Here is a 27,598-nt window from a genome sequence, read left to right as displayed (position 1 = left end):
GTTAATATATCACGGGACACACACACACACACACACACACACACACACTTATCCCAACTATATGACGTATTAGCCAAAAGTGTTAAAAGAATCAATAAAGCGTTACAAACACTCAACAAATAAGGGCATGTATGAATTTATTGCATAACTTATTTAATTCACAATAAATTAAAGTTTGCATATAAAAGAAAATTAGCCCCACTTGAACCAATATGAGCTTGCATATCTGCCTAAGCATTGTAATGAATGGTTAGGTCTGTTTCCAAAGTCATACTTCTGTTCTGAGACCGCCATAGACCTGCAGGAAAAGCTGTAACTGCATTTTACTGCAGTGTTTAAGCCTTGTTTCCCCCCGGCAACTGGCTCCAGTTTAGCAGTTCTGTACTGCATTAAATCAGTCCAACCCAGTTAACCAGTCCTCTATAACTTTCTCATTATACTGAGCATTCTTCTGCCAGTCCATGTGCCAGCGCAAACTGCCGATCACCTGAGTATAATTGTTCCCAAGGCTCTGCTTCCAAACTAGAAACTGCTGCTTGTTGTAGCGCTGGACAGCCTGGGAGACCCTGGGATAGTCTACCACTGAGCGCAGCAGTTTGTCCAGGTGCTGACAAACACCAGGGTAGTGAGATGCCAGGTCCTTTAGCTCAGTGGCATCCTTGGAAAGGTCTAGATGATTGGGGAAAAACAGCATCCATGCAGCCATACACAATTATATATGACCCTGCTACAGAAGGAGACAGGTCAAAAAAGCTCGTTTTTAACAGCAGACAAAAGTGAACTGCCACCAATCATCACTGTACAAATAACCATGCTTCACAGATACTACGTGTTCACCCATGTTAAAATTTGTTTCAACTATTCTTCTCTCGCTGCACTCAAGATGTCTGTAAACTTTCACGCATGAATCATGGTACATCTGTTATGTTAGAACAATCGGTTCTATTAATAAAGTAAATTAACAATCAATCAAATTGTTCTGTTCATATGCAATGTGGTGCGTTGCCGTCATGAGCAGCAGCTTACCAAAGAGCTGTGGAGGGACACTCACGCCATCCGAGTAGGTGATGTACTTCCACTGGCCTATTCTCAGCATGTAAGTGGAGGCGTTAGCATTGCAGCCATGGTATTCACTGAGTACCCAGCCAGGGTGGGGCTCACTGGCACTCTGGCCAGCCCGTGAGACCAGAGGAACCAGAGAATGACCACTAAGGCCATCTGGGATTCGGACACCTGCAAAATCTGACAAACACATCATATTCAAGATTACAGTCTAATATAGAGTGCTATAAATCAGTGGTTTGATAGGCATATGCTTCCTTGCTCTGCGGTTTTTTTTTTTTGTTTTTTTTTAAAGCTTCTCATCAACCGAGTCTGGAGTGTTACACAAAGGGGATTAACATCTACTGTCCATAAATCATAAGTCACAAAAAACACAACTCTCATTTGTAAACTTACAAATGAACAAACAAATGGAACATGATTTATTTCTTAAATGAACAAGATGTCTCCTTACTACTCTCTAAGCCATAATACCGAATAACTATGATAGCTTACCAATAGCTTCACCAATAAAAGGGTACCTTACCAATAAATGAAGGGTACAGATCTACGAGCGATACCGGAGATCTGATCTCTACGCCGGTCTTTATCCGTGGCCCCATCATAAGTAAAGGAACATGGGAGCTGCCCTCGAACATGGACATCTTATAGAACTGTCGGTGTTCCATGGCCAGGTCCCCATGATCGGAGGTAAACACCACGACAGTGCTGTTCAATAACCCCGTCTCTCTGAGAGTGCCAATCACCTCACCTGCAACAGACGTGCAGTAAAACATACTGTATACGACCAGCAAGTGGAACTAGGGTGTGAAATGCACCAGCGCGTGTTGCTTGCCAAGCATGGCGTCGGTTTCGGCACACATGGCGTAGTAGAAGGCTCTGATGTGTCTGATCTCCTGCTCGGTGAAGTTACCGCTGCAGTTTTTGGTGACGGTGGAGTAATAATCAACAGGATGCATCTCTGAAAATGGCAGCCACCTTGGCACAGAAATGTGCTCTAGAGAGACCTTTGAAAAACAGAGACAAACTCAGCATTACTGGCACTTTTGATGGGACACATTATGGATAATTAAGGGTTTCTAAAATATCCCTCATGTTACATTTTTCATTCTCTCAATTGTATTATTTTATGTTCACAATTAATATTTAAATCACATAACGCTGCCATTGGACTAGTAGACCTCTGAATCTCAGTTATCAGCACCATACTGCTGTATCCAAATACGTTTCTGTGTCCAAAGGTTTTTTAGTGCTTCCTAAGTGTTTCACACCCTGTGGCAAGCAAGAAAAAAAGTGGGGAAAAGCATTCAGAATCTGACAAGTTTTGTCCTACACATTTATCTCCCAAGCACCACTGGATCATTTGTACTATGACATGTACCGTTTCTACTGTGCACTGAATTTACATGATAAGACTAGAAAACTCTCATTTTATTGTAGTTCTTCAGTTGTAATTCAGCTTTTAAAAATTCAGTTCTGGCAAGATGTCAGTGAGCTATTTTTAGGTAACATATGCGATGATGCACATCATCTTTTTTTCATCTGATACTCAGTGACCTTTGTCCATCCTTAACAAAGGCTGACAAGCCACACAGGGATATAGCCAGCCTCAAATAACTTAGCACCATTTTAATGCACAGTAGCTTTAGCTTGTACAGAACAATATTTGTATATTTCAAATACTTAATTGTCTTACTATTCAGAGAACCCAGTTGGTACATTTGGGAGTAGAAAGTACATAGAATAAAGCATATCAGATTTTAAATGCTAAATTTCTATTAATTTTTCTCCACAAAGAGAAACCCTTTTCCCCTGGAGTTCCAAATACGGGCATGACACCTATGAAATGAGATGCAACTTCAGTGGTCTGTGTAAATCAACCTGCCTTTCTGAGCCAGAATGGGGAGGTACGGAAGGTTGAGCCTCCGGCAGTGGGGCCCAGGGACTCTGTGCGGTAGGGGTGTGGTAGATTCAGGCCCAGGTATAGGGCAAATGGTTGTGGGAGAGCTGTAGCATTCTTTCTGATCCACTGGGTGGCGCTGTCTGTGGTTTTCCAGTCTTTGGTCATGACCCTAACTGTGGATGCGTCGCCTACCAGCTCTGTCATTGGACGACCCTCTTGTCTCAGAAGAAACGGCACCTCCCTCGTCCACGCCTCCACACGATTGCTAGACAGTGATGTTTTTGAAATGCATTACTGAAGGGCAAAACAACTACACCAGACATGATAAAAAATGTATTTAAATTTTGACTTCAATAATCAATGCAGTGGTTTGTATGCCTCGTGAGAGTACTGGCAGGACACCAATGGAAGTACAGTAACTGAGCAGATACTGATTCCAGTCACCTGACAGAATGGCCCCCTGATGTGTAGTCCAGTTTGCCCATGCTGTGGGTATGATACCCATTCTTTTGGAGATGGTCCATCCATGTCGTGGCATTGGGGGGAAGACATTTGTAATTGTTCCAGGCCTGTGTTAAGTGGACCCAACGACCGCTCCACATGGCTGGAAACGTACACACATATTGCACTTAAGAGGGGTGTGTGTGTGTGTGTGTTTTATATCGTGATTCCGTTTTTCCCTATGGAATATCTAGGACCCCCTGCGCGAAAGTGGCCCCAGTAACGTTTAGGACATGAATATAACCACGCTGTTTCAAGCCTTTTATTAAGGAGCCAACGCACTGTACCTGCCCTTGAAGGACAGCAAATGGGCGAGTTTGTATAGGAGTTGAGGAAGACGGCACCCATCTGCCTAACGTAGGCAATGAAAGGTAGCTGTACAACTTTAGTTCCTGAATTAAAGGATAACCGTCCATCCTAAAGCAAAAGAAACAAACCTGGTCAATTCGACCACTAAAAATCGGACTGCACAATTAAAGCAGTACCCACCACCTCAATCAATGCTGCAATAGCAAACACGCGATTCTTTTTGCAAAATTGTTCAAATACTTACAAACGCGTCGCACATGATCATTACTATGTTCGGCCTTTGATTTGCTGTGTTGTACAAATACAAGCTCAGTGTTTGTAGATGGAAAAGCTGAAACACGAAAAGTCGCACAGTATTCATCGTCCTAATTAACACGGGCTGGATAGCTTCTTTGGCTTTATCGACAAAATGTGACTGAAGTAAACTGCGCGTTTAACATGTCACTGCTTTCATATACTCAAAGTTTAATCTTTAACAACGTTAACCAACATGTAAAGTGTTTGAAATAACATTCTGCACTCCACTTGCATGTACAAGTTCGTGACCGCTTTCTTCGCGTCGTTTCATCGACGTCGTCCATGAACACAGTGGGGTGGATACCGCCACCTAGTGGCCTTACAAACGCTGCGAATGGACTTTAAAATGAGGAACCGTAGTCATATACAGTGATAAACCACATTATTATTCATACATGACCACATTTTGAATAAATTTAAAAAGTCCACATTAAGAGTTAAGAAGCACTCTGAAATATACATAAAACGCATGTATACATAAAACATAACAGTTGTTTGCATGACGTTTCCAAGGTCTCAGACAGCCCAGGTTTCAGTCTTGAGTTCCACCTTGTTGACCAGGCCCTCTCCCATGACGTGGAAGTCACGCACTATGGCCTCCACGTTTGGAACAGTGGTGGCCGCGTCAGTCACATTCACCTGCCGCGCGTTCATCAGAGAAGTCTAAAAAGGGAGACGGAGCAAGCATGAACGAACAGAGACAACCGGAGCAGGTTTCATGTAAAGCCCACTCACAATGACTGGATCGTTCGGAGGGCACCGTGTTTATGACCAACCTTGAATGGCTGTGGGTGAAAGGTCTTGGGCTTCCACAGCACTGCGATGACAGTTCCGCCATGCGGGTCGTAGAAGAACAGGGCCACGTCGCCGAACGCGTCCTGAGCAAAAACATGGGCCATCATCAGCAGAGTAGCCCCAACTGTACCCCCAGCCTGCAAGACGTAGTCAACGGACACCGTGTGCTGGCTTAGATGCTGAGCCAGCATGGTTGGAAGGAAGAAACTCACCTTGAGCTCTGACAGATACAGTTTTACAGGATCGAAGTCAACGACGGGGAAAGCACCCCCTGAACTGACTGCTTCCTCTTCTCTGGCTCCTCGGGGCAACTTGGTAAACTTTGGGTCCACAGACTGGCCCATCAGAGGGACCTGTTTGGGTCTCAGATGGATCAGGACATCATAGATATCCAGCGGGGGTCGGAACACCACCTGAGACAAAAAAATGTTTAAAAAAAAATCACAAAGAGAGACTTGCATTCATCAGCCACCTCTCAGCAAACACTCCGATTCAAACTTCAGTGCTGGGGACACTGACCCGGATGTCTTGCTTTTGGCTGGGATCCATAAACTGGGTCTCGAGAACGTGCAGGCTCTTGGCTGCAACTGTCACGATGCGCTGGAGCATCTATGGGGGTACGGGACACCAATTCAAATCTTTTCACCATGAAAGCCTCCACCTGGTAACTGAACAAGCAATGTCTTGACGAACCTGCACTGAGGGGCCCTCCTTAGTCCAAACGGAGGCCGTCTCGTCGTTGGGAGTGGCAATAAACATCACAGGTAGGGATTCTCTCGAGCTCATAAAACGATTCTTGATTTCGGTGTGTTCGGCGGCTGTGACGGAGAGAAGACACGGACGCGTGAAAATGAGCGTCGCCAGGGATGGGAGAGGCCGATTTGGGAAGCTCCAAGTGGTGCAGACCTGTGAGTTTACTGTTGAGGTTGACCACCAGGGGGCTGTTCTTCCAGTCGAACGTGGCGAGCAGGTAAAGGAAGCGGAGGAGACCAACCTGAGGGGAACTGAAGGTGAGAAGAACAAGGCCGTCTTCAGCCATGAACGCCGGCCAGCCGCGACGAGGACACTGGTCAAGGACAGAGGCAGAAACTGACGGTGCAGCCGGAGAGAGACCGACTTACCTGGGAGGAGAGAAGGGGGCAGGCTGGAGAAACAGCGAGGCCACCAGCAGCTCGGTGGCCTCTTCGCCGACGTCTCCGCCGAAGAGCTGCGCGGCCAGCCAGCGCTTGGCCAGTCGGCACACGGCGCCGAAACCCGGGTGCTGCTGCTGCAGCCTGGCACACAAGCCACACGGATTCAGCAGGACCGCAAATATAGGGGTGTGTGCGCGTAAGTGCGTGCATGATGCCGTACCCGTGCAGGGTGCTGGTGAGGAAGGGTTTGTGCTGCGTCTCCAGCTCCACCCTTTGGGCCTCTGGGTTGTCTCGACGAATGAGCATGCCCTCTGGGGTCACGCTCTCCCTCAGCACCTGCGGCTCCCTGTGGTATGCCACCTCGATCCGAAACACGAGCCCATCCTGAAGGCCAACGTGTGGCAGACACACACAAGCAATACAAAAATAAATAAATAAATGTTTTTTTTTTCTTTTTAGCCACAACTTCTAGGCGACACCAATATCCATTATTCATTTGGCCAGAAAATAAACTACTGTAGCTTGTCGCCAAAGTGCATATTACCAGTGTATACGTAACCAAATACTTGTCCACACAACCAGAAACGTGCACGTTACCTTCCACACATCCAGGTGTGCCGGCGAGGGCCGGGACGTATAGTTGTGCTGGGCTTTAAGCAGTTCCCCCAGGCGTACGTGGAACGCTGCCTTGATGTGTCGGATGGCCAAGCTGTCGTTAGGCCACTTTCCACTCCCCTCCATGTGGCAAATGACTGAGGACAGATGGGAAAAACAGCAGCGCTGAGCCAAAGGACGGCCAGCCAGACACCCATTGAGACACGACCACCATGCTTCCCCCCCCCCCCAGTACTACACTCCAGTACAGATGGTGCGTCTTAAGGCGGCGAGCAGAGGTGCTCTGCTGGCGAACCTTTAATGGGAGTGATGTAGTAAGGACAGGGTTTGTTCTCCTTCGGAACCAAGGCACGGCAACTCTTCTCACGGTTAAAGAACGAATAGATCAGCTTCACCGGAACAGGCGGGAATACCTATAGACGCCCCCCACCCCACAAAAAACAAAAACATCACAAAAGAAAAAAAGCAGCTCAAAACAAAAGCCAAAGGAAATGGATGCAGCCTTATAGCTACAGGGTCAGGTGAGGTCAGTTCACCTGGGTGTAACGGAGGGCCGGATGTGCGCCCTGCACGGATGTGATTGAGAGAGGCAGGCCTTCCAGCTGCCACAGCTTTCTGCTCAGGTCATCAAAGGACTGCACCACCTTCAGGCTCTCCTCCTCTCCTGTACCGCTCGCCTGACAGACAGAGGTGTCAGTATGCGCTTTCAGGGGCTTCCCCCTACCGAGAGGGCGCGGAAGGCTCACCGACCGGCTACGCGTCATCAATACGTACGTCTTTTCCGACCCTGATGAGGTCAGCCACCTGTTCTCCTACGAAGCGCACGCATGATTTGGGAATGCCTGCATGCCTAGAGAGAACGGAAGAGCATCGTCAGGAACGGTGGGACGCGGGTTGTCTTTGTTGTGCCGTTGCAGTGCGCGTGTGGTGGGCGTACAGTTCCAGCAGGTGCGTGATGACCTCTAGGGGGACCCGTCTCCTCTGGCAGACGGAGGAGCCCGGCCACAGCACGGCCTCGGTGATGGCTCCATCCTGGAAGCGCCGCAGCTCAGAGCGAGAGCCCCAGAGCTGCCGGAAGTCAGCTGCCTGCACAGGAGCACAGCTCAGAGTTAATACGCGCAGAAGGCGCTTTAGGGGAGACTGGAGTTCAGCCACGCGTTAACACGCCCAGAAGTCTCTTTAATGCACACGGTGGCACAAATGCACCAACACACAAAAATGTGCACTTACAAACCCGGTTAGTCTTACACACGGACATACTCTTACCTCAGGGCTGTCTGCTGGAGGTCCTCTCTCCAACACAGAGAGGGCACGCTCAAGGTTCAACAGCAGGCCAATAGCCAGGGGTGGCTGGTCCTTATGTTTAGGGGGCCTGCTACGTACTGGCCACTATTCAGGTCAATTAAAAGAAACCAAACCAGTAATTACACTATGTTGACGACACACAATAGTGCTCTCTCAAAGCAACCACAAAACCAGTCTATATGAATGATGCATAGGAATGCCATCAGTTGTTGTGCATCTACCTCAGGGTCTGGAGGAAGCGAGTGAGTAAGAAGGTGGACCCTATCTCCAAGTCCCTTTTGCAGGAGGGACAAAATAAAGGGGAGCACCGCAAGAACATAGTTCCCACTGTGGTCCATGAGATTCCCGAGAAGACTGAGCTTCTTACAGGAGGCTTGCATTTTCACCAGGCCACTCAGTCTGAGGGAGACACAGATATACACAGCTTGAGTACTGCGAGTCTAATCAAAGTCCAAAGCCAGTATAATACCAGTGGTGAGACACTCACTGATAGACATTGTCATATGCTCTGATCATAGGTTTGGGCGTCATAAGCAGAGTCTGGAAGCCCTCCACGGTGGGGTCATCCCAAAACTTGAGAGACAGCGACGCCTCATACTGGATCTGTGGACCAATCAGAAATGCATACTGGTCACTCACACTGGATCTGCGGACCAATCAGAATGCTCTGGCATTTAAGAAACTTCAGCGCCAGTAGCATGCCTATGGACACGGGACGGAGAACGCTCACCTGTTTGTAAGTGCAGGCGGTCATGTCTGCACACATATTCAGGTGCCCAGAGGGGTCCACAAACACAACCTGGAAAGCGCTGTGGAACTCAGGCAGCGAAGGCTAAAGAATTGTTAAGGAGTACGACGGTTATATTAAGGCACGATGACTGTAAACTAAAGCAAGCAAATAAACCGAAAACAAAATTAATGAGCAAAAAACAATTGTTGGATCACTACTCACTGCTTTTGAATCCGGATTGTTTGCCAACGTAATACCACTCTCAGTCAGGTCTGTGGTGGCTAAGAGGGGAAAAAACAAAAAAAACAAAGAAGAAGAAGAACAAGAACAAAAAGAGAGAGATGGGGTGGGGTTATCTGGACCGAATTCTCTGTAAATAATGGCCAAACCTACACACCAGTGGCCCATGTCCCAGATGGTAACTGCTCCCAGTACTGGATTAAACTGTAACGGCGACACCACTGGAAATGCTTTTTAGCCTAAACGGGGACCTGCCTCGTAAATGTACCTTACAAAGCCATCACTGATTTTCCAGAGTAGATAACTGTCAAGTCAAAACAGAAAAAAAGGCAGAGATGGGCACAGAAGGCACACCCTTACCCAAGAAGTGCAGTGCGTTTCTGAGGAACTGGTAGGCATTCATGGTTTTGCCCACTTTGTGTGTGGAGAGAAGATAAGCCAGCAACATGGCTGCCAAGAATCCCCCAAAACAACCAGCCCCCTACACACACACACACACACAGCCAAAGAGCTATAGGATTAAGTCAATCAGGAATAAGGAGATGCACACTTGGCTTTAGATAACATTAGCTTACCTGGTCCAGCTCCCTCTGCCTTAGCCACACTTTGAGTAGAGCCACAGCGTCTCCGTAGGCTGGACACTGGACACTGTGGGCACTGAGGAAGTGCAGGTGCGAGCAGGGCAGCAGGTCCGCCAACACCGCACTGTTATAATGCGGAGTTGGAGGCTCACTCACCTCTAAAACCCACCCAAACGTAACAGTCAGTCAGCAATGTCCAAAAGGAGTAGAGGCAGTAGGGAAGGTGGCCGCAGAAAGGGTGCGCTTACCTTGCTGAGAGTCCTGGCCGGTGAACCAAGCTGTCCGGACGTTGTTCCTCTGAGGCTTGAAGCGGCTCGGTTGGAGGTAGTCCGGAGGAGGGAGGGCGTGAATTCGCAAGGTGGTGCTGCTGCTCTCTTTACCTGCAGGTGGCGGAGTAGCACTCGCTCAGATATTGCTGCTTCCAGCATGGTTTTCAGCTATGAAATCCAATTGTCTCCAATTGTCAATGGTAGGACATAACGCATGCTACCTGAGGGTGTGACTATTAGGAGTGGGTGGAGCCTGTTGCCATGGAGGCAAGAATAACGCAGTGTGCCCACTGATGAAGAGGAGGAGAGGTGCTGCGCCAGACCTGCCAAGTACAGTGCTTTCTTTCGAGAGTACCTCTGGTTTATGCCATCCATTGGGTGCAGGATACTCTAAGAGCAAGAATCAACGTAACCACGTTTCCCAGGGTTATAAGACATCTGCTTTTATGTTCAGAGTAGAACACTGGATCAAGTCATAGCCAATAGCCGCTCAACTCTGTCTTTGCGTATGATTTGTGCAATTTATACAACTCACATTTACAAACTGCACATATACTTGTGTATATGTGCAATTTGTTAAAGTAAGTTGTATAAATTGTATAGATTTGTACATTAAATAAACTTCACAACAGCACTTGATTATACATTTTGCACATTGGTAATGGTTGCTCTTGGTATGAAGGAGCTACAGCTTACAGGAGGAATTGTGACAGCCAGGTCAACAGAAACTCTTGGTTTAATGCAGGTGCCCAGTGGGTAACTCCCGATCAGGTCAACCGAGACAGGAGGCTCCATGTGGAACTTTCCCTTAGTCGCCTCTGGAAGCAGGATGAACGGTACAGCAATGCCAGAGTGTTCCAACCACGACAGGTCTGTTAGCTGGGCAGAAGGACAGAAAGCAAACCAATTCAATCACAGTGACAAGGAAAAGGCTCAACACTGTCAGAACATAAATTTATTGAGTCCAGGCCAGTGCAGACAAAGCCGCAAACCTCCACCACTGGACTGTCAGGCACAGACTGCAAAAGAGCCGTGATCTTCTGCACAAAAGAGTCCACCAGCTTCTTCCTGCGCTCACTCAGTGCCACCTCCTTCAGCAGCTCATCCATCTGCAGACGAACCACAAGAAACCAATCATGGAACTATACAGGGTAGAAGATGTGGATTTGGCATCCAGATGTGTGTGCGACACCCTGATGACACTACTGACCTGCATTTTCAGGAGACTACAGTGAAAAAGACTCTCAGCCTCCTTCAACTGACTGAGCTCCTCGACTGTTGGAGCTTTGTACAACTCTCCTTTGGACAACTTAAGGGGACGAACGACACCATCCCCAGTGGCTGGAGTCTGGTCTTTCTGTTTGGATCGTTTGCTTTTCTCTGCACTCTCCTGCTCTTCGCAACGAGAGGAGTCCGATGTTTCCATCTGTCATGAAGTGCACAGATAATCATCAAATACCATGATGAACAGGAAGAGTGGGCAATATTTCTGCACATCAGCTACAGGTCTCCAATCAACCGTCCCCACTGTCAAATAACAACCCAACTCTGAATGAATCGTTACTACACGAAAGCCATGTTATTTTACAATGCAACCCAAATTACATGGAAACAAGAAACCACTAGCTTAGTATGCTTGGTTAACTAGCTAACAGGCTAACTAACTGTTATAGAGTAAATCTGTCATTTGTGAGAGCAGATATACAAACGAACCCGATTTTCTTCCGTTAGCGGCGAACCTTTCCTCTTCATCTTGAATGCGCATATGATTTAACGACTGGAGAGTAGAAACGTGCTACAACTCATTGGGTTTGTGTCTTCAGCATGTTATCACATGGAGAACGTGAGACACGCAAAGCAGTGTCGTAAACCAATGTGCCGTAAAACCGAGGGGCCGCAAACGTACCGTGATTGACATGTGACGTCTTTTTACACGATTGGATGAATGCGCGTTAGATACGCCTTCCGGTCAAGTGCTCCGAGGGTGGCGGCCGAGATCAACGAGACTTCTTCGGCTTTTAATTATAACCTTCCGCTATCCGAACCAGCGCTTTAAGCTATTTTAAAAGTGTCATCAATGCGAATCAAAGTTTATCTTGTTTTTTTTCCCCCTCGTTCTACCAGCAAAAATTGTAGTTTGGCGCATGCGCAGTCTGCTCCTCTGAAGCGAGCAGACGAGCACAGTGGTGAGAGATAAATATGTCGAGTTATGTTAGTTACTTCATTTATAGTTAATAATCTGTTTGTGAAATAGTCTTAACGTTACAGAACGCTGTGATTTGAGCTCAATTATTGCGCTGCAATGTGTAGTTAAGTTGCATTTGGCCAATTAGCGGGTTGGTTGCTAGCAGTCAGTCAACAAAGTAAACCTAGTTAGCTGAGGTTATATTATATAATATAGATGTATCATATAGATCATATATTCTAGCTGCTGGTTTTATTTCCCCCTCATAGACAATGTCAAATAAAGAAGTAAAGTCGGCTTTGAAAAGTGCCAGAGAAGCCATCAAAAACAAGGAATTTAAAGAGGCTTTGAAACATTGCAAGGTGAGCACTGACAAGCATTTTTGGGTTTGGCTTACACAAGACCACTGTCTGCTCGGAAAATAAGCGCTGCGTGCTGTTGTCCAAGGCTGTCCTCAGACTTGAGAAGAATAACTACAATGCCTGGGTGTTCATTGGAGTTGCGGCGGGTGAACTGGACCAGCCCGAGCAAGCCCAAGCGTCTTACAAGAAAGCAGCAGAACTGGAGCCTGAGCAGCTGCTGGCGTGGCAGGTCCGTTTGCCTCGCATGTCCCTCACTTGTTAATCGTGCTGCAAAAATGGCCCGCGTGTATTATTGTGTTTAAGACGCACCTATTGACATTAAACTTCATGGTGCGGTTAATAAAAATGTCCTTAAAATCTCTGGATTTAAAAAACAAACAAACAAAAGAAATCTTTTATCCCACCTTCTGTGGAGTCTTTCTTTCGTTCTTATATTTTTAAGATTGCCTGTGATCAGGTGACGCGCCTAGAGCTTGGTATGACTGCAGCAGCGGGCGAAAAAATAAATGAATGATGCTGTGTGTAGGGTGCATGTTTATGCATCCAGTAAAGTAAACGCCCCTGTATACACCCTGTAACAGGCACTCCATGGGCATTAAACTGTACAGAAATGAATGTTAGTGTTGATTTTTTTTCCACAGGGCCTAGCAAATCTCTATGAAAAGAGCAACCAAGATGAGTTCAAAGCTGAACTGCCCAAAATCTACCAAAAACTCATAACATTGTATGAAATGTAAGTATTGCTGATCTAATAGGTAGCCTAACACGCTCTCATTATTTTACATTTTTGAGTCTTATGTGTCTATTTTTTACCTTCCTGTGCTTGCAGTTCAGATAAAGTCAAATACTTTGAAGTAAGCAAGAAGTTGGTGGACATCTATCAGACTGAAAAAAACTATTTACAGGTATAGGAATGATTTGGATTTCATGATTTTTGGACAGGTAGTTCTACTTCTTGGTTCAGGGTTTGCGTAGCGCATTGTAGCCCACTACCAAAATATAATCTATCGACTGGTTATTATGGAAGGTTATGATGAGTCCTAGATGAAAAGGATATAGTGCAGTTTGTTTGAACACTAGTTATTGTGTGGAAAAATCAGTTCCCAAAAATCCCTACGTAGCAGTGTACTAAATCTTTGAAAACAACAAATCACGCTTTGTATGTGTGCATGCGTGCGACCGCTGGCGGGCAGGTGGCGAAGTTATGGAGGCGACTCATCCAGGTGAAGGAGACAGAGGAGACACTGCGGAACGTTGAGAGGCTTGAGCTCTGGAGGGAAATGACCGGGCTGCTCCAGGCCAGTGTGGAGGAGCAGGACAACGAGACACAGCAGCACGTGAGTGGAATGGCACGGTGTGTCGTGTATGTCTGAGTAACCTGCTCTGAAAGGGAAATGTTCAGGTCATATAAGCAGATGATATTAGCTATACAACATCGACATTGTTTGAGTTCTTATGGCTCTTGATTCTTCCAAAGTATATTTAAAGGGTACCTTAATAATGAGAGGGTTTTTTTTTTTCTTTTATCTAAATCTTTATATGCCATTTTCAGCTCCTGTCTGCATTTGAAAAAGCTCTTGAACTAACAGACAATGTGCCAAGTGAAGACCACAGACAGCTTACACAAGATTACATTAAATGTCTCTCAAAAGTAAGTAATGAACACCTGGTATTTTCAGAAAAGTTGAGTACTATCAGTGTAGTAAAGTATGTGTAATTTAAATAAATGTTATCCGTCATACGTGTCTGTGCCAGCTTCCTCATGAAGTGGTGAAGCTGAAGGAGATGTGTGAGACAGTGCTTCTCCTCTACCCGAAAGACCCATATCCCTTAGAAGTTCTAGGGGAGCGCTACCTAATATCGGGTAAGAGAATACAAGGGTTGGAGTCTTACTCTACTGACAGGCTAGTAGGCTATAAAGCTCACCCCTGACAACACAGATCTTAAGAAAATGTTTGTTGCTCACCTTCTGTGCATAGCAAGATTAGGCAAATTGAGTTTCATAGTTAAGTGCAGTGGAGAATGGTTGGGTTTGATTAAAAGGATGTTTCTGGTGTGTGCTGTGGTAGGTGATTGCAGCGAGGACGCTGTCAGCAGCTACACACGTCTCTTGGAGATGGATCCAGTCAATTCGCTGGCCCACTTTGGCCTTGGTGTCAAGGCTCTTCAGGAAAAGAAGTATGAGGATGCCGTGAAAAGTTTTTGTCTTGGTCAGTGTGAGGTTTATGCATGTTCTTAAAAAAAACAAAACAAAAATCCTTTCAGTTGCACTCATTGCGTTATTTTATCTGGCGCTCGCTGAGTGTTGTCTAAGCGTTCTGGTTCCTTTGTCCGCAGGACTGAGGCGGACGCGCTCCAGTGTTATTGGCTTGTACAACCTTGCCCTGGCTGAGCTCAAAATGCACAAATATTCTGACAGTGCTGTGTCCTCCAGTCAAGGTATAAAAAGCTCACGCCGTCTGACTTGTGGGCATTTCTGTGAATGCTGTGTGTAAGTGTGAGAAAACGAGAGCTGTCGTTTAGCAGTCCATTCCACGTGGTGTGCCACTGAAAATATGAATTATTTATACAATAAGCGTAGAGGGTTCCCATGCGTCATGGAATTTGTGGAATATAATGGAATTTTAAAAAGTTTGTAGTCTGCAAAGACAGAGGTTTTGATCATTTTTGGTTCAAGTGATAGAATATCAGGGAATCTTGTTAGTAGCATCTTAAATTTGTTTCCATTTATTAAAATTTTATAGTTTCATGTGTTTTCCCTGTTGTTTGAGTGGTTGTTATGGCTGCTTTATATTTCCATACCCATTTATCAAAGGTGAAAAGTCAGGGAATTTGACATTTGACATTGTGGGACCCCTGAGTGTAAATGTGCCACCCATGTGCCCAATGCAAATATTTAAGGTAAAACATACAGATGTACTAAAGGCAGTGGACTTTCTGGCTTGTACATTATGAGGAATATGTGTATTTTTGTGTGTGTGCGTGCGTGCTTCAGGGCTAAAGGGGAGTGTGGGACATGCTGATGAATGGACGCAGAAGCTGCTCCGGGTGAAGCTGGAGGCCCTGGTGAGAGATGGGACATCGCAGAGTGCAGACGAAGCCCTGGAGATACTGGATCAGGTAGGCCACCTTCCCTAGATCCAGGCACAGCCTATGTGGGCCCACCAGGTAGACCTGCTTTGGATGTTGATATGGCTGTAGTTCTACATGACTTTAATGTGTCCTGTTCAGATGGCAGATTCCAGCAATGATCCTGCACTGTTGGCATTAAAAGGAAGAGCCTACCTGCAAAAGGGGCAGCTTGAAGAGACGTTTTGGGTACCAGGTTTTCCCGTTGTTGTGTTTTACTTTCAGAACTTTCGCCCCTGTTAAAAGTGTGGCCCAATGCGTTATTGTTTTTTGAGTATATGATGTAGTGTCGTTTGGACTCAACCACTCTGCATTGTGTGAAATGTGTCTGCTTCCTGAAGGTTTCCTCCGAGCTGCTGAGCTCTCACCCAGACTCTGTGGAGGGTTTAACCCTCAAAGGTCTGGCACACATGGCTAAAGATGAGCACCATCATGCAGAGCTGAGGTGTGTAGAAAACACACACACACACACACACACACACAGACACGCACACATACATACATATACATGTGTGCATGTTTCTCCTGTGTTCTATAGCTTTGCAGAGGCTCTGTCTCAGAGGCCAGACAGCGGTGAGCTGTACTTCCTGCTTGGCTGTGTGTATTGGAACATGGGGGAGGAGTCACGCAGGGACAGGAACAAAGCCCACACTCATCTGCTGAAGGTAGGTCTACCGGAGATGTCTCCACTTGCTGGAGATCTTTGCACCTACTGGAAATGTCTCACTCAGCCTTTTATTGTGCTCTCCGTCTGAACTTGGATGCTCACAGCGTCTAATTTCGCTGACTTTCTGTGCATTGCAACTGCTCACCACGTGCAGCGAAGGTGTGATTTTAGGCCTCGGCCGAGTAGGTTCGCTTATCACTGTGCCGCCTGTCCAGGCTGGCAAGCTGGATCCCTATCTGGGCGCCGTGTTCCGCTACCTGGGCCACTTCTACAGGGAGGTGGCCAAAGACCCGGGCCGGGCGCGTGGCTGCTATAAGAAAGCGTTCGAGCTGGACTCTGCGGACGGGGAGGCCGGAGCCGCCACCGTGGATCTCAGCATGGCGCAGGGGGACATGGTGAGCAGCAGCCTACACCATTCCCAATCATCCCGCATTTGGGCCCTACAGAGGTGAACCACCAGCACATGCGTTGTCTGTTATGCAGGACTCTGCTTTAGCCGTCCTGCAGTCTGTGACCGAGAAAGCCACTCCAGGTTCAGCAAAGTGGGCCTGGATGAGGAGAGGCCTCTATCACCTTAAAGTGGGCCAGCATCCACAGGCCATTGCAGAGTAAGAGGCAAACCCGTAACCAGCAACTGCCATTGGCATCCCCTATGAGACAGAATTTCCATTTCTATTGGCCCCACTTTATGCCTGGCTCCCCCTACAGTTTGCAGGCGGCGCTGCGGGCTGATCCTCAGGACTGGGTCTGTTGGGAGTGCTTAGGTGAGGCATACCTGAACCGCCACAGCTATACGGCTTCCCTCAAAGCCTTTGGCAAGGCCCACGAGCTCCAGCCAGACTCCATCTACAGCCTCTACCAGACTGCCGCTATCAAACAGGTCCTGGGCAGGTTCTCAGAAGCTGCAGGGGAGTACCGGCAAATTATAGCGACAGAGGAGTATGTGCCAGCACTCAAGGGTAAGTGTGTGTGTGTGTGTGTGTACGCGTGTGTACGCATGTCTCAGTCTGAACATGGATATGGACTGCGGGTGTGAGAATGAAATACCCCTTTTTTGCAGTTGTGTGTCAACGTGTTGCTGTTTTATGCCAGGTTTTTGTTTTCATGTTTGTCTGAAAGTGTGAATTAAATGAGAACTAAATGCTCTATTTGTTCCACCTATATTCTTTAACTGGCCTGATTTTTATAAATGGCTATGTATCACTAGGTAAATGTCAGATATCCCTAATGTTTTTGGTCATCAGGACTTGGTGAATGTCTTTTGGCATTGGCTAAAAGTGCCATGGAGGACTATCTGGATGGCAGAGCAATAGACCTGATACAGGAGGCCATCAAGTACTTATTCAGGTACCATATGTTTGTGTCTTTATCACTATCATTATGTGAGTGCATGGGGAAGGAGAAAGTCTCAAATTGTTTTCAAAAGTATCTTGTTTGTGATTAAGTGGAGTGTCTGTCTCTCTCTATCTCTGTGTGTGTGTGTGTGTGTGTGTGTGTGTGTGTGTGTGTGTGTGTGTGCGCGTGTGCAGGGCAGTGCAGAAGCGTCCAGACCTGTCCTGCCTGTGGAAGCTTCTGGGTGACGCCTGCACCAGCTGTAGCACCGTGTCTCCAAACCGGGCCAGCTTGCTGGTGCCTGGGCCACTGTGCGGGGCCAAACAGGACCAGATGTTGATCCAGGAACAGCTGCTGCATCTTGGGGAGAGGTGGGTCACCACACCCATGCATGCCCTGCACATACCCACACTCTGTTGGACATTAAGGGGATGGGTCCAGTTGAAAATTTAATGGCCTCCTAGATATTTAAAGTGAAGTTATTCCCCCCCCCCCCAAAATGCTCCATTTGTTAAAAGGTTTCTAAAAGTGCTTTCATTAGTGACAGTGTGTGACCGTGTGAGAACTCCAGCATTACGTCTTTCAGATCTGTAGAGTTTACCATCAACATGCTTCATGTGCAGTAACCTCTGCGTTCTAGATGCTACGCCCGTGCTCTGAAAGTGATGGGGGAGGCGCCAGGCCTGTGGTGTGATCTGGGCCTCAACTATTATCACCAGTCCAGGCTGCTCCTGGGACAGCCCACTGAGCAGGTTGCCCAGCCGCTGCTGCAGAAAGCCCTGCAGGTACGCCGTCTCTGACCTGGGAGCAGGGGTTCCACAGTTTCCTGTCTGAAACACAGCACAGACTTGTAGCGTGTGGTGTTCTCTGTCCGTAGTGCGTTAAAAAGGCAGTCATGCTGGACAGTGGGAGTCACACGCATTGGAATGTTCTGGGCGTTGTGGCCATGGCTAAAGGTAAGAAGGAGAAAGCTTTTGAAACATGATCAGTTTTGTTAAAGTAAATCATTAAATGGTGTGATGATGATGATGATGTAAAGGTTAAAAGATTAGTGGTGCATGCTTTCTGTCTTCCAGGAGTTGAAAACTTTGCCCTTGCACAGCACAGCTTTATCAAATCAGTAAAAGTGGAACCGAATGTAAGTGCTGTTCCAGCTGCACAGGGGCCTGGTTGGTTAAGTCTCTAAGCACCGAGCTGATGGTTATCTCATATGCTTTCAGAATGCTGTAGCATGGACAAACCTTGGAACTTTGTATCTCACGAAAGGCAACATTGAGGTGAATTTCAAAAGTTCTCTCATAAGTTTATGTATATTTATTGTATGCCTTATGCACACGTTTGCCTCCAGAAACAACCCCCCCGGTACTTTGGCTGATGCCTTATTTCCTGTTCTTTTGTTTGCCTTTTAGCTGGCCCATGAGGCTTTTAAGATCGCCCAGTCCCTGGAGCCGCTGTATGTCAACTGTTGGATCGGACAGGTACAGCAAGCTCATGGAGATCAACCCGAGACATCACAAAATCGTCTTTAACCTTTGTGTCACTGCTAGAACTAACGCTGCTGTCTGGTAGGCTCTCATCGCTGAGACTGTGCGAAGCTATGACACCATGGATCTCTTCAGACACACCACAGAGCTAAGCACTCATGTACAGAGTTACAGTATCAGATTGCCTGGATTCTGCAGTTACCAATGTTTTCAGTGAGTGAGTGCTGTGGTGTTTTGTGGGCGTTAGACTGAAGGAGTGAAGGGATACGCCTACTGGGTCTGTGCCACTCTACTGGACAAGAGTAACCGAGACTCTGAGCTGTATCTCTACAACATAGTGCAGATGAACGCCGTCTCCGCTGCCCAAGTGGCTTTGAGCAAGTACACAGGTGTGACCCTAGTGCTTGTGCACCTGTGTTGCTACCTTTTTAACATATTGTCATTTGACATGAATCACTTTGCGTTGGGGGGGAAAAAAGCCCTTTTGGACCACTTGAGTGTTCTGTAAATCTGCAGAAAGGATCCAGACAGATGCTGAAGCTTTTGTGATGCTGGGATTCTTGAATGAACACCTGCAGCTGAAGAAGCAGGCCACTGAGTCTTATAGGAGGTGGGTAGCGAGAGCTAGACAGAACAGACACACACACACACACACACACACACACACACACACCTGTCCTGAGCCTTTGTTTACAAGCCCTTGTATATATTGAAGTCTGATCATTTGTTCACTAGTCCTTGTGCATTGTAATGTCTAATTATTTTTCCATGTCTAATTATTTGAATGAGTCCTTGTATGTCTCAATGTATGATTACTTGCTAACCAGTTCTTGTATATGTTAATATCTGATTTTTTTGTTTGTTTGTTTGTTTTTTTCCTTTCAGAGTTCTTGTATAGGTTTAAAGTCTCATCATTTGTTCACTTGTGCTTGTTAGTGTCTGATCGTGTATCTAGTAGTATTTAATGTTTGATTTGCACTTTATATTTCCCATTCAGGGCTGTGGAACTGCTTCAGAACAGCCCACACACAGAGGAGATGAGCTTTGCTCTAAGAGGCTACGCACGGACCCTCTGGTAACTGTCACTCATTCTGCCGTTAGCAGATGACAAAAATGGCTTCTTTTATTTGCAGTTACTTCTGAAGCCTTGAGCAGATGTTAACCCCTAACAAAGTAGTGTTTTCCACCAACAGTTAGTGGCACTTTCTCTTGTAGTGACACGGGACTGTGGGAGGAAGCAGTGCGCCATTACTCCTCCACACCACTAGAGGAGCTGCAAGATCTCACAGGCCTGGCTTTAGCCTGCTTCAGGGCCGGACACCTGCAAGAGAGTGTTAATGGTAAACCTCTTTTAAAGCTTTTCATATGACCTTAGTAGCACGTATACATAATGGCAGCCCGTGTGTGTGTGTGTGTGTGTGTGTGTGTGTGTGTGTGTGTGTGTGTGTGTGTGTGTGTGTGTGTGTGTGTGTGTGTGTGTGTGTGTGTGTGTGTGTGTGTGTGTTTTCGCTTTGTTTCCTAGCCTATGAGAAGGCCCTTGCAGTGGCTTCCACTGAGAAGGAGAAGGCCTATATACTGACATCTCTGGCTTTACTGCAGCATAGAATGGGAAACATGGACGGTGCTAAAACTCTGCTCTTCAAATGGTGAGATTACTAGTGTACAACCAAAGTGGACTTCAGGACCTAGAACAGGAGGGGCAAACTCGGTTTAAGGGACCAGTGTCAAGTGGGTGAAATGCCAGTTAAGAATGTAGTGAAGAAGCAGATTATTATTCATTTGTCATTTTGACTAAAATGTATGTTCTGTATGCTCAACTTGGGTTGCTCAACTTGGGTTGCTCATCACCCCCCCCCCCCCCCAAAAAAAAACAAAAAACAGGATGAGATAAATACATGACTTTCAGATGATTAAAAAAAGTCCTCGATTTAGATAAGAGCCTCTGTTGGGGAAAAGGCCTCCTTTGGATTTAATCACAGATTATTTGCTTGTCCAATTTAAAATCACTGTAAATTGACACCCATATTTTTAATGGTAGGTTTTGAATATGGTTCCCAGGAGCAGAGTTCCATATGAGGAGAGTCACAGGAACAACTGGCTCCAAGTTTTACTCTCATTAAAGTTTAAATGTGAGGCTACCCAGGCTTTACCGTCCTCTAGACAGTCCAACAGTGGGTTTAAGGAGTTTGGATCTTTCCTTTTCAAAGGCAGATAAATTTGGGTGACATTTGCGTATCATTTGGAAAAAAAGATGCTGTATTTTCTAAGAGTGGGCCCTAAGGAGTGGATATAAAGGGAAAACGGGTTTGACCCGGAACTATAACCCTGGCAGCCTCTGAGGAGACTTCAAAGTCACCAAGGCTGGTGGGAAAAACCTCAGTCAAATGAGTCGAATCTGAACTCCAGAGAAGAACATTTTAATGCTTAATGCCAACACAGTGCTCCAAGCGAGACATGAGGTCTACGTCAAAAGAAACTGCTGTGAGGGCTAAACGCATAAGAATTGCAAAATTCCTAGAGTTTATAAAAGATAATAAAAACCTTTTAAGAGTGCAAATTCAGTGTTGTGAAGGGCTTTAAAAACAGACCAGGCTGGAATTCCATATTTAACTGCAGACTTTTTTAGACTTAAGTGCAAATTTCTCTAAAATGTTTGAAAGAATCAGGAGTTTGGAAATTGGATACCACGTTGAGATTTTTTTAATATACATTCTGTCTTCTCAGTTCGGATATCTACACCAGCTGTCCTTTTAAAATGTCAAAAGACGTTTTCTCACTTGCGTTCAGCTCTCCTGTGTCAGTCATTCATTGTTCAGATTTAGGTTTGGCGCGTGTGATTTTAAATGCAGCAGCAGTGCCAAAGATGTTTTGGAAATGGTGATCTTAACTCCGCAGTACTCAGGGACTCTGCGTAAGTGAGAAACATTTGTAGATTCATTTGGGGAGCCAGATTAAAACCATATTTTTGGTTGGTCCTGGCCCAATTTCTTCTGCTGGATCTTACCCTAAACATCTTTTGTGTGCGCGTCCGTCTGTCCTTCGCGCAGCTCTGTGCTAAAGGAGCCGGTCCCAGAGAGCCTGCTGTGTTTATGTGCTCTGGGCCTGGTTCATGGAGATGTCACCCTGGCCAGTGCCTCCCTCTCCGAGTTGCGCAAGATGGAGGGAGAGCATGGAGGTGCTGTGGAGGAGCGCTGCCTGCTCACCTGCACCCTGCTGGCGCTCCAAGGCAACTACAGCGCTGTGCAGAGAGAGGCCTCCAGGGCTGTGTTCAGGTACATGGTGATGGACGTGCTGGGGGTAGCCCTTTCATCTAGTTCTTGATCGATCCCAAATGACTTTACAGAGCAACATTCGTATCTGAAGAGTAAACATGTGACAAGTAAACATCTACCGTGTCCATTAGCACAGCCATTCTTATAAAGCAGAGATGAAATGGTGGACCCTTCATTCAGTGGAGGGTACTCCATTTCTTTATCAGCAAATCAACTTGCATCTGTGAAATGAAGCTTCAAAGATTGACAGACTCTGTTTTAATGTGTTTTGCTTAAACAGCTGGCAGACGTGATCATTGTCATGACGAAGGCTTTATATATTTAGCAGCTCCAGTTCCATGGAGCAGGTGTAGTTCAGCAGTTAGTGTGTTAGACCAGTAAGCAGGATAATATTGGTTCAAGCCCCACCACTGCCAATTTTCCACTGCTGGGCCTCTGAGCAAAGCCCTTAACCTTCAAACTGTACTTAGTCGCAAGTGTTCGCCACTTTGGATAAAGGCGTCTGCTAAATGCTGTGATTCTGGTGACATCACATTAATAGTTTTATTGCACATTAATCTTTTGACATTTCTGCTTGACCTGGTCTTGTAACAGGAACCCTGGAAATCCGACCCTCTGGGCTCTGCTCTCCAGACTGGTGCCTCAATATTGTCCCAGCAAAGCTGATGTAGGTGTCCCAGAGCCATTGCAAATAAAGACCCATTCTTTTGAGTCTCCTGTTGCTAAAGTCTGCTCACTACTGTAAAAAACAAACAAACAAACAAACCTCCCTGAAGACTTGGTTAGTAACAGGGGCGTGTATATGACATCTCTTTTAAAGGCAGGCTCCGTGGTGGGCAGTGTGGCGTGTCATGCTAGCCTGACTCTGGGAAAGGTGGGTTCACATCCTGTACCCTGTTCAGTGCAGAGGAGGCTGGAGACTTCAGGTCTGCCTATCTCATGGCTCAGTTCCACTCTTTGTACTCCTAGAGGGCGCTGCTGTACAGTGGTGTGAATCAGTTAGCCTCAGGCAGACACTCTGGGGAAGACAAGAGGAAACATGCTCTAAGGACCATTCAGAGAGCCGTGCTGCTCTGTCCAGGTGGGTTCCGCTTCATTTACAGGTTAATCCCATGGCTAGCTAATGTCTGCACGAAGGTATAATACTACTGGTAAGTAGTGTTGGGGGAGTTACTCAAAAAAAATTAACAATTTTGTAATTACTGATTTATTAACTAATAACTGTACTCAAACTGTAATGGGATTATTTACTCAATATATTCTGGGGGAAAAAAACCTAGCCGTTCACAGTAGAGATGATATTAAAAGACAAGTCCCTATAGCCATGATTTTGGACCATACAGTCTGACATTTTTACATGCATTGAATTCCAAATAACAAAAACATCTCTGGATTGTACAGTTTCCTAGAACTGGCTCTGCTGATCAGCTCCTTAATTCACGCTGTACAATTAAGATGCAGTGGGTAGTGCCTGCCTACACAAACGACACATGGAGTTTGGCATGTACCTGCATAGACTAGTGATGATCTAAATCCATTATGTGTGATTTTAATGTTATCCAGATACAGATGAGTTAAGAAACTTAATGATTTTGTGCCATGCTTCCCCCACCATGAGGTGTGGGTATCACTCATCCGCTGTTGTCCTTTGTTTTCTGTTCCGTTGCTGAGGACAAATTTATGTGTGAACATTTCTCCTTACATTAAAGCCAGGATTTATTACCCTGGTCTCAATACATTTAGTTTACTTTGAAGGCTGCATGTTGCTTGGAGTAATCAATACTGCACCCAGTACACGATGCCTTAGATGCTTTGGAGGCGAGATTGTTTAGAAAATCATGTTGCACGTCTGAGAGGAGCAATACACTGAAATTGACTGAAATGTGCTTCAGGAAGTGGTTTTCAGCGTTAGTTTAGTGGGAATTTGAGTATCCACAGGCATGCCAGGCATGGCCGGATGATTTTCAACAGTTGGTACAATCTGATCTGATTGGTCATCAAGAAAATCAATATGTAATTTGTCTGCTATTTTATGGCTACAGGTTTAGTCAGTGCTGGTGTAGATCATTCCTTCAGTGATTGTAAATCAGAAAAATTAACCTCTCTCTCTCTCTCTCTCTCTCTCTCTCACGCACATATTTTTTCTTATACTCAGACGATCCTGCAGGATGGGCGGGGCTTATGGCCGCATGCCACACTGAAAACACAGCATGTGCCCTGACAGGCTCTGCCCCTTGCAGGGAGGGTCTGGAGAGGATGCTAATGACCCTTGTATCTGAAAAAGGTTCGTTTATTTCCTGTGCGTGTCTGTAGTGAATGTAATCTAAGTAGGTGAGCTACTGTCAAGCTAATGAAAGGTTTTTCCTGTCTTTTTTCTTATTGGGGGGGGGCAGCATTACTGTGTGTAGGGGTGTGGATGTGTGTTTGCATGCGTGTAGTGACCACAGTCTGTTGTGTGTGTGTGTGTGTGTGTGTGTGTGTGTGTGTCTTTCCAGTGAAAGCTCTGAGGAGAGAAGATGGGGTGTTGGCTCAGGCTCTGGAGAGCTGGGCACTACAGCAGGCTGTGACTGCACTCCAGCAGAGCAACCAGTATGACCAAGCTGAGGCCCTCTGCTCACAGGTTGTGTGTGTGTGTGTGTGTGTGTGTGTGTGTGTGTGTGTGTGTGTGTGTGTGTGTGTGTGTGTGTGTGTACGCGCATGCTTGGGTGTGGGTGTGAGGGGGGTACGTGTGTGTGTGTGTGCACATGCACATGCACGAGTGTGTGTTTCCCGGTGCTCAACCCACCTCTCATCCAGTGTCTGTGTGGCCGCATGTGCAGACACAGACAGTTTGGTTATCCTTATTTATGGCATCTGGTTCACTCCCCGAGATTAATTCTAGTTTAGTTAAGAAGACATAATGCACATATTTATTGTGTGATTTTAAGTGTTTGTGCATACGATTGTGTGTGTGTGTGTGTGTGTGCGTGCATGCATTACAGGTCTTGCGTGTGTCCTCAGACAACCCTGCAGTGCTCCTGTTGCTGAGGCAGGTTCAATGTGAGCGCCTCCTGCTGTCTGATTCTGGCACCTGCATCCCTCCTGCTGTTCTGGAGCAGCTCAGTGCAGCTGTCATGGCCAACCCCACCTCAGTCTTAGCCTGGCATGTGAGTACCACCTCAAACCTGGAGAACGTCCGGGGGAACGTTGACCTGCTCCTGTTTTAGTCATGCATTACCTTAATTTTTTTAATATCAAATGATTTCTCTATACTGCCATGACAGTGCAGCCCTTACGTGACGCAACGAACAGCATGAGTGATGGTTCTCTCGCACTCCATGGCTGTAGCAGCTCTTAGCACATTATATACACAATTCAGTTCTCATGAACACACTCTCGTTCAGTCCGGTGAATTTATGAGTGTGTTCTGAATTTAACATGGCATATTTGGAGAATGACCTTTATGACAAAAATAAAGATGATTTCTTGTATGAGGATCAGTGAGCTATCCATTCCCTGAGCTTGTGTTTTTTGTTTTTTTTTGTGCATTCTGAATAAATTTGAATATTAAATATGATTCTTGATCATCAGGTATGCCTGTTATGCAAATTAGGATTCATTTCTTTTGGACTCTTTGTTTATTTATGAGGGTTTTAGTACTTCTGCAGTGCTTTGTAAGCGCACAGCGTCTGGCATGCCAGTTTATTTTTTACCTTTCATCAGAATGCTCATACAGTGCCACAGGAACCTTTCAAAGACCTTAGGGTACAGTGACTGTTAAAACAAGAAGTGTGCTGCGTTTGCTGTTATTACATTTGCTATTTCTGTCTCTCCCCTGCGCCCCCCAGTGGCTGGCAGAGGTATACCGTTCGCAGGGTCTGCTCGGCCAGGCCTCCATGGTCCTCCAGCAGAGCCTACAGTTGGCCTCTCAGCTGGGCCAGCACAGCGGGAAGCTGGGCAGCCTGCTACGCCTGGCCCTGATTGCTCTCACCCCCTGCATGGTGAGTACGTGGGTGAGGTTTAGGACCTTTGGCTCCACGGGCCCTTTGGGTTAAATTCCTTGATTTGTTTTAAAGTGGTCAATCAAGTGGTTTTTAAATTTTGTGACTTGTTGACCAAAGATCTTGGATACTGTGTACAGGCTGTTTTGCCATTGTGGAATTACCATTGAAATTGGACAGCATTATTCTCCATTTAAACAGGTTTCTAAGTTTTTAAAAAGTCCTATACTTTTTGTTTTAATCCGTACATAGTTTGTATCATGAAAACAGAAACCCAACCATGTCAAGTTTGGTTTATTTGTCACATGCATAGTCATACACAGTATAACTTGCAGTGAAATGGTCATTTCCTGTAGTTAGATGCAAGTGGGGGGGACTGTTCATAATGCGCACAGCCAGGAAGTTGGGGAAGAAAAAGCAGAGAACGATGTGAGAGAGTCTCTTCTCTGAGTAATCGTCAGTTCCTGCAGGGCTGAGACGGCGCTGATGGGAGGCTGGTTCCTGCCACCAGTGAGCTATCAGCCAAGTCTTGTTCATTTTTATTGCATAATTTTATGTATTTATTTTTGTTTATTTGTTTGCTTATGACAAACAACTAGATGCATCAATTACAGGTTCTCGAAAGGTTTTGTCGGGAAACTACTGAGTTGCTTTGTATTTCAGTTTAACGTCAATTAAGTTTTCATATTGAGAGCAAGTTGAAAAATATCAGGATTTCATTGTAAATGTTTTTGTAGTGTTAGTATATTTCCTAAAAAGGTGTTCTCACAAACAAAATTGCAGTGTTTTGTTTTTGTAAATGAATTGCCACTGTAGCTTTAGCAAGGCACAAAATTCACAGATGGGTCTTGCATGTGCTGGTCTTTTTATATTTATATATATATATATATATATATATATATATATATATATATATATATACATTATAAACACTTTCTATCTGTCTATCTGTCTAATAGTGTGTGTGTTCATACTTTTTGTTTCTTCAGCTCTTTCTTCAGGTAGATGCTTTGCATTTTGGGTAACTGTTAGATGTGGTAATTTTGATGGATTACTGTTGAGGCAGGTAGTCCAACCTAAATATAATAATAATAAATTGGATTTTGAATAGCTTGTTCTATAATCCCTTTGGATGTACAAATGAGTTGTGGAGATCATGCACGTGAGGGAATTATGCAGTCTGTGATTGCTGTCTCGAAGCCAGAGTAGGTCACTGAGATTATGCGCCTCGTTGTGTGCCTTAGGCCGGGGTCGGAGGAGCCGAATGGGTGAAGCTGGCGCGGGAGGCATGTGGTGAGGTGCTGAAGCTGGGTCCCTGTCCTCTTGCTCTGCTTTTCCAAGCTTTGCTCCAGTTCTCCGTGAAGATGGGTGCCAGGTAGGTAGGCAGGCAGGCCACGGCGGAGAACAGGCTAATCTGTGGGCTCAGCTGGCCACACCAAGAGCACAT

At 46.0% G+C, this 27,598-nt stretch overlaps 3 protein-coding genes across 5 annotated transcripts in view; 1 reads left to right on the top strand and 2 right to left on the bottom strand.

The window, feature by feature from the left end:
* Nucleotides 1–120: 120 nt before the first annotated feature.
* arsk (arylsulfatase family, member K) lies at nt 121–4,153 on the bottom strand. 2 transcript variants are annotated; one of them, XM_027006246.3, is made up of 8 exons: nt 4,020–4,153; nt 3,754–3,883; nt 3,410–3,569; nt 2,948–3,230; nt 1,898–2,069; nt 1,589–1,813; nt 1,027–1,242; nt 121–669 (listed from the first exon to the last, which is right to left on the bottom strand). In XM_027006246.3, the coding sequence occupies exons 1-8, from the start codon at nt 4,134–4,136 to the stop codon at nt 395–397; spliced, it is 1,578 nt and encodes a 525-aa protein (XP_026862047.2). In that variant the 5' UTR covers nt 4,137–4,153; the 3' UTR covers nt 121–394. The 2 variants fall into 2 exon arrangements, with proteins under 2 accessions (XP_026862047.2, XP_035385970.1); XM_035530077.2 differs by having other exon boundaries at nt 3,158–3,230.
* Nucleotides 4,154–4,437: 284 nt separating this feature from the next.
* nol6 (nucleolar protein 6 (RNA-associated)) lies at nt 4,438–11,600 on the bottom strand. The gene is made up of 26 exons (XM_027006245.3): nt 11,454–11,600; nt 10,951–11,166; nt 10,733–10,849; nt 10,437–10,619; nt 9,962–10,130; nt 9,720–9,851; nt 9,466–9,629; nt 9,251–9,371; nt 8,873–8,931; nt 8,651–8,752; nt 8,408–8,523; nt 8,142–8,319; nt 7,882–8,004; nt 7,553–7,701; nt 7,390–7,465; nt 7,152–7,292; nt 6,911–7,028; nt 6,598–6,752; nt 6,221–6,384; nt 5,989–6,141; nt 5,774–5,871; nt 5,561–5,685; nt 5,387–5,476; nt 5,080–5,280; nt 4,849–4,950; nt 4,438–4,735 (listed from the first exon to the last, which is right to left on the bottom strand). Exons 1-26 carry the CDS (start codon nt 11,490–11,492, stop codon nt 4,589–4,591), a joined length of 3,438 nt encoding a protein of 1,145 aa, XP_026862046.2. The 5' UTR covers nt 11,493–11,600; the 3' UTR covers nt 4,438–4,588.
* A 102-nt stretch (nt 11,601–11,702) lies between these two features.
* Nucleotides 11,703–27,598, top strand: part of skic3 (SKI3 subunit of superkiller complex) — a 19,317-nt gene continuing 3,421 nt past the window's right edge. The window contains exons 1-39 of one of the 2 annotated variants that reach the window (XM_027006224.3): nt 11,703–11,926; nt 12,195–12,287; nt 12,373–12,516; nt 12,929–13,020; nt 13,117–13,192; nt 13,481–13,624; nt 13,840–13,938; nt 14,043–14,151; nt 14,357–14,497; nt 14,625–14,726; nt 15,283–15,407; nt 15,519–15,605; nt 15,758–15,861; nt 15,955–16,081; nt 16,299–16,478; nt 16,567–16,691; nt 16,792–17,042; nt 17,328–17,430; nt 17,613–17,786; nt 18,056–18,200; nt 18,293–18,371; nt 18,492–18,553; nt 18,636–18,692; nt 18,825–18,893; nt 18,985–19,059; nt 19,147–19,288; nt 19,416–19,509; nt 19,897–19,974; nt 20,115–20,239; nt 20,422–20,545; nt 21,947–22,171; nt 22,766–22,838; nt 22,992–23,045; nt 23,141–23,252; nt 24,327–24,455; nt 24,667–24,791; nt 25,153–25,317; nt 25,999–26,151; nt 27,396–27,526. In XM_027006224.3, the coding sequence (XP_026862025.2) occupies nt 12,198–12,287; nt 12,373–12,516; nt 12,929–13,020; nt 13,117–13,192; nt 13,481–13,624; nt 13,840–13,938; nt 14,043–14,151; nt 14,357–14,497; nt 14,625–14,726; nt 15,283–15,407; nt 15,519–15,605; nt 15,758–15,861; nt 15,955–16,081; nt 16,299–16,478; nt 16,567–16,691; nt 16,792–17,042; nt 17,328–17,430; nt 17,613–17,786; nt 18,056–18,200; nt 18,293–18,371; nt 18,492–18,553; nt 18,636–18,692; nt 18,825–18,893; nt 18,985–19,059; nt 19,147–19,288; nt 19,416–19,509; nt 19,897–19,974; nt 20,115–20,239; nt 20,422–20,545; nt 21,947–22,171; nt 22,766–22,838; nt 22,992–23,045; nt 23,141–23,252; nt 24,327–24,455; nt 24,667–24,791; nt 25,153–25,317; nt 25,999–26,151; nt 27,396–27,526 (4,490 nt within the window). In that variant the 5' untranslated portion in view covers nt 11,703–11,926; nt 12,195–12,197. The remainder of the gene's footprint in view (nt 11,927–12,194; nt 12,288–12,372; nt 12,517–12,928; nt 13,021–13,116; nt 13,193–13,480; nt 13,625–13,839; nt 13,939–14,042; nt 14,152–14,356; nt 14,498–14,624; nt 14,727–15,282; nt 15,408–15,518; nt 15,606–15,757; nt 15,862–15,954; nt 16,082–16,298; nt 16,479–16,566; nt 16,692–16,791; nt 17,043–17,327; nt 17,431–17,612; nt 17,787–18,055; nt 18,201–18,292; nt 18,372–18,491; nt 18,554–18,635; nt 18,693–18,824; nt 18,894–18,984; nt 19,060–19,146; nt 19,289–19,415; nt 19,510–19,896; nt 19,975–20,114; nt 20,240–20,421; nt 20,546–21,946; nt 22,172–22,765; nt 22,839–22,991; nt 23,046–23,140; nt 23,253–24,326; nt 24,456–24,666; nt 24,792–25,152; nt 25,318–25,998; nt 26,152–27,395; nt 27,527–27,598) is intronic. The other variant, XM_081715008.1, reaches the window with a different exon arrangement.

The sequence above is a fragment of the Electrophorus electricus genome, chromosome 5 (genome assembly GCF_041902795.1).
Source record: "Electrophorus electricus isolate QZ-2024a chromosome 5, ASM4190279v1, whole genome shotgun sequence".
NCBI lineage: Eukaryota > Metazoa > Chordata > Actinopteri > Gymnotiformes > Gymnotidae > Electrophorus > Electrophorus electricus.
Note: the sequence above shows the minus strand (reverse complement) of the source record. Positions and strands in the feature narration are given on the sequence as shown.

What these genes read in the sequence shown, in the direction of transcription:
- arsk (XM_027006246.3), bottom strand. Translation starts at nt 4,136, where the DNA reads ATGAATACTGTGCGACTTTTCGTGTTTCAGCTTTTCCATCTACAAACA. An exon ending in TCAGGGGGCCATTCTGTCAG is followed by an intron (nt 3,231 to 3,409) that starts GTGACTGGAATC and finishes ATCACTGTCTAG; the next exon opens with CAATCGTGTGGAGGCGTGGA. An exon ending in TGTCCCTCCACAGCTCTTTG is followed by an intron (nt 670 to 1,026) that starts GTAAGCTGCTGC and finishes CCAATCATCTAG; the next exon opens with ACCTTTCCAAGGATGCCACT.
- nol6 (XM_027006245.3), bottom strand. Translation starts at nt 11,492, where the DNA reads ATGAAGAGGAAAGGTTCGCCGCTAACGGAAGAAAATCGG. An exon ending in CGCTAACGGAAGAAAATCGG is followed by an intron (nt 11,167 to 11,453) that starts GTTCGTTTGTAT and finishes ACTTCATGACAG; the next exon opens with ATGGAAACATCGGACTCCTC. An exon ending in TCATCAGGGTCGGAAAAGAC is followed by an intron (nt 7,293 to 7,389) that starts GTACGTATTGAT and finishes TCTGTCTGTCAG; the next exon opens with GCGAGCGGTACAGGAGAGGA.